Source organism: Coregonus clupeaformis, chromosome 27 (genome assembly GCF_020615455.1).
Source record: "Coregonus clupeaformis isolate EN_2021a chromosome 27, ASM2061545v1, whole genome shotgun sequence".
NCBI lineage: Eukaryota > Metazoa > Chordata > Actinopteri > Salmoniformes > Salmonidae > Coregonus > Coregonus clupeaformis.
Window position 1 is genome coordinate 46,916,108 of NC_059218.1, and position 5,000 is coordinate 46,921,107.

Here is a 5,000-nt window from a genome sequence, read left to right on the forward strand (position 1 = left end):
TACTGTATAGTACTGTATAATACATGTATACTGTATAGTACTGTATAATACAGTACTGTATAATACATGTGTACTGTATAGTACTGTATAATACATGTATACTGTATAGTACTGTATAATACATGTATAATGTATAGTACTGAATAATACATGTGTACTGTATAGTACTGTATAATACACGTGTACTGTATAATACATGTGTACTGTATAACACATGTATACTGTATAGTACTGTATAATACAGTACTGTATAATGCATGTGTACTGTATAATACATGTGTACGGTATAGTACTGTATAATACATGTGTCATACAGATTCAGTGTTTTGGGACATTGTATTATTTAATCAATTTCAAACCTTGACTGTGTGTGTGTGTGTTTGTGTTGATATGTGTTGTGTTTTTGTTTTGCTATCGTTGTGGGGACCAGAAGATCTCACAAGGACACAAAAACAAGGAAAATTGGGACAAGTGGGGACATTTTGCTGGTCCCCACGAGGAAAAATGCTATTTTATGCTTAGGGGTTAGGTTTAGGGTTACAATTAGGGTTAGGTTTAGAATTAAGGTTGGGGTTAGGGGTTAAGGTCAGGGTTAGGGGTTAAGGTCAGGGTTAGGGGTTAAGGTCATGGTTAGGGGTTAAGGTCAGGGTTAGGAGTTAGGGTAAGGTATAGTTTTAGGGTTAGGATTTGGGTTTGGGGTTAAGGTTAAGGTTAAGGTTAAGGTTAGGCTTAGGCTTAGGGTTAGGGTTAAGTTTAGAGTTATGGTTAGGTTAAGGGTTAAGGTTATGGTTAGATTTAGGGTTAGGGTTAGGGAACATAGGATTTAGGATGGAATCAATTATTTGGTCCCCACAAGGGTAGCAATACAAAACTGTGTGTGTGTGTGTGTCCTACCTGCATCAGCTGCATGGAGATCTCGTATATCTCTCTGCTGGTGTCTGAAGACTTGAACAGGACCAGGTTCAACAGAGTCACTATGTCACATGGGTACTTCCTGACACCAACAACAATGATAGACTGTTGGTATTGAATGGGGACATAGAGACACTGTATTCTAGGAGCTTTCACGCACACACACACACACACACACGCACATACACACACACACACACACACACACACGCACACACACATACACAGAGACACACACACACACACACACACAGACACACATACACAGAGACACACACACACAGACACACACACACATACACAGAGACACACACACACACACACACAGACACACACACACACACACGCACGCACACACACACACACACACACACACACACACACACATACACAGACACACACACACACACACACAAACACACAGACACACACACACACATACACAGACACACACACACACACACACACACACACACACACACAGACACACACACACACACACACACACAGACACACACACACACACACACACCCTCCCCACCCCCACACAGTGTATATCCCTACCTACTGCCACAGACAGTAGCGATGGCCTTGAAGCATCCTGAGGCCAGTTGGTAGGAGCCAGTGAAGCAGCGGTCTACAGCCCAGTTAAACAGGTTCACCTGATCTGGGTTCAGCTCTAACAGCAGAATCACCACCTCACAACCCAGACGGTGCACCTGGGAACAGAATACACACATACACACACAGTCCATCAGAGAGACAATGGAGGGAAATGTTAGCCAATGAGAGGGAAGAACAAACACAGCCAACCAGAGACAAGGGATAGAAAGGTCAGCCAATAAGAGAGCAAATCATATCAAATGTTATTTGCCATAACAATGCAGTTTATTTTTATTTTTAAGAAGAAAAAAAGAAAGAAAAAAAGTGTTAAGTAAAAAACAGATAAGTAAAAGATAACAGCAAATAATTAAAGAGCAGCAGTAACATAAAATAACAGTAGGGAGGCTATATACAGGGGGTACCGGTACAGAGTCAATGTGCGGGGGCACCGGTTAGTCGAAGTAATTGAGGTAATATCTACATGTGGGTAGAGTTAAAGTGACTATGCATAAATAATAAACAGAGTAGCAGCAGCGTAAAAGAGGGGGATGGGGTGGGGGGGCAGTGCAAATAGTCCGGGTAGCCATGATTAGCTGTTCAGGAGTCTTATGGCTTGGGGATAGAAGCTGTTAAGAAGCCTTTTGGACCTAGACTTGGCGCTCCGGTACCGCTTGCCGTGCGGAAGTAGAGAGAACTTGGCTCGAATCTTTGACAATTTTTAGGGCCTTCCTCTGACACCGCCTGGTATAGAGGTCCTGGATAGCAGGAAGCTTGGCCCCAGTGATGTACTGGGCCGTACGCACTACCCTCTGTAGTGCCTTTCGGTCGGAGGGCGAGCAGTTGCCATACCAGGCGGTGATACAACCAGTCAGGATGCTCTCGATGGTGCAGCTGTATAATTTTTTGAGGATCTGAGGACCCATGCCGAATCTTTTCAGTCTCCTGAGGGGGAATAGGCTTTGTCGTGCCCTCTTCACGACTGTCTTGGTGTGTTTGGACAATGATAGTTCGTTGGTGATGTGGACACAAAGGAACTTGAAGCTCTCAACCTGTTCCACTACAGTCCCGTCAATGAGAATGGGGGTGTGCTCAGTCCTCTTTTTTCCCTGTAGTCCACAATCATCTCCTTTGTCTTGATCACATTGAGGGAGAGGTTGTTGTCCTGGCACCACACGGCCAGGTCTCTGACCTCCTCCCTATAGGCTGTCTCGTTGTTGTCGGTGATCAGGCCTACCACTGTTGTGTCGTCTGCAAACTTAATGATGGTGTTGGAGTCGTGCCTGGCCATGCAGTCATGGGTGAACAGGGAGTACAGGAGGGGACTGAACACGCACCCCTGAGGGACTGAGCACGCACCCCTGAGGGGCCCCCGTGTTGAGGATCAGTGTGGCAGATGTGTTGTTACCTACCCTTACCCGTCAGGATGTCCAGGATCTAGTTGCAGAGGGAGGTGTTAGTGATGAGCTTTGAGGGCACTATGGTGTTGAACGCTGAGCTGTAGTCAATTAATAGCATTCTCACGTAATAATAATAATAATAATAATAATATGCCATTTAGCAGACGCTTTTATCCAAAGCGACTTACAGTCATGCGTGCATACATTTTTGTGTATGGGTAGTCCCGGGGATCGAACCCACTACCTTGGCGTTACAAGCGCCGTGCTCTACCAGCTGAGCTACAGAGGACCACGTAGGTGTTCCTCTTGTCCAGATGGGAAAGGGTAGTGTGGAGTGCAATAGAGATTGCATCATCTGTGGATCTGTTGGGGCGGTATGCAAATTGGAGTGGGTCTAGGGTTTCTGGGATAATGGTGTTGATGTGAGCCATGACCAGCCTATCAAAGCACTTCATGGCTACAGACGTGAATGCTACGGGTCGGTAGTCATTTAGGCAGCTCATCTTAGTGTCCTTGGGCACAGGGACTATGGTGGTCTGCTTGAAACATGTTGGTATTACAGACTCAGTCAGGGACATGTTGAAAATGTCAGTGAAGACACTTGCCAGTTGGTCAGCGCATGCTCGGAGCACACGTCCTGGTAATCCGTCTGGCCCTGCGACCTTGTGAATGTTGACCTGCTTAAAAGTCTTACTCACATCGGCTACGCAGAGCGTGATCACATAGTCATCCGGAACAGCTGATGCTCTCATGCATGCTTCAGTGTTGCTTGCCTCGAAGCGAGCATAGAAGTGATTTAGCTCGTCTGGTAGGCTTGTGTCACAGGGCAGCTTGCGGCTGTGCTTCCCTTTGTAGTCTGTAATAGTTTTCAAGCCCTGCCACATCCGACGAGCATCAGAGCCGGTGTAGTACGATTCAATCTTAGTCCTGTATTGACTCTTTGCCTGTCGGAGGGCATAGTGGGATTTCTTATAGCGTCAGTGAGAAATCAAACCGGGTGAAGAATAGGGCCCACCTGGCCTGTTTTTCCCCCTCGAGCCAATGCCTCCACACGGTCAAGGCTCGGACAACAGCCAACAGCTCCCGATCACCAACGCCGTAGTTCTGCTCCGCCGGGCTGAGCTTCTTCGAAAAGAACGCACAGGGGCGGAGCTTGGGTGGCGTACCCGAGCGTTGAGACAGGACAGCTCCTATCCCAACCTCGGACGCATCCTCTTCCACTACGAACGGTAGTGATGAATCGGGATGGGCCAGTACTGGGGCTGAGGTGAACAGACCCCGCAGTTTGCTGAAGGCCAGGTCAGCCTCAGCAGACCAGCGGAGCCGGGACGGCCCACCCTTCAACAGGGAGGTAATGGGAGCTGCGACCTTGCCAAAGTCCCGGATAAACCTCTGATAAATGGATCGGCAACAGCTAGTAAGCCGGTGACGACGAACGCCGAAACCTGCCCGAACAAGGAGGGGAGGCAGCCTCGGCGGAAGTTGTGACAGCGTTTGAGTCCAATCAGTTGTGTCGTGACAAGGTAGGGTTGGTATACAGAAGATAGCCCTATTTGGTAAAAGACCAAGTCTATATTATGGCAAGAACAGCTCAAATAAGCAAAGAGAAACGACAGTCTATCATTACTTTAAGACATGAAGGTCAGTCAATCTGGAAACTTTGAACGTTTCTTCAAGTGCACTCGCAAAAACCATCAAGCGCTATGAAGAAACTGGCTCTCATAAGGACTGCCACAGGAAAGGAAGACCCGGAGTTACCTCTGTTGCAGAGGATAAGTTCATTAGAGTTAACTGCACCTCAGATTGCAGCCCAAATAAATGCTTCGCAGAGTTAAAATAACAGACACATCTCAAAATCAACTGTTCAGAGGACACTGCGTGAATCAGATCTTCATGGTCGAATTGCTGCAAAGAAACCACTACTAAAGGACACCAATAATAAGAAGAGACCTGCTTGGGCCAAGAAACATGAGCAATGGACATTAGACCAGTGGAAATCTGTCCTTTGGTATGATCACCGTGAAACATGGAGGAGGAGGTGTGATGGTGTGGGGGTGCTTTGCTGGTGACACTGTCTGTGATTTATTT

General features: G+C 46.9%; 1 protein-coding gene across 1 annotated transcript in view; it reads right to left on the reverse strand.

Annotated features, from left to right (window-relative positions):
- Positions 1 to 5,000, reverse strand: part of fryb (furry homolog b (Drosophila)) — a 154,312-nt gene that overhangs the window by 72,571 nt on the left and 76,741 nt on the right. The window contains exons 29-30 of the mRNA XM_045208247.1: positions 1,477 to 1,631; positions 895 to 994 (exon numbers count right to left, since the gene is read on the reverse strand). Coding sequence (XP_045064182.1) covers positions 895 to 994; positions 1,477 to 1,631 — 255 coding nt within the window. The remainder of the gene's footprint in view (positions 1 to 894; positions 995 to 1,476; positions 1,632 to 5,000) is intronic.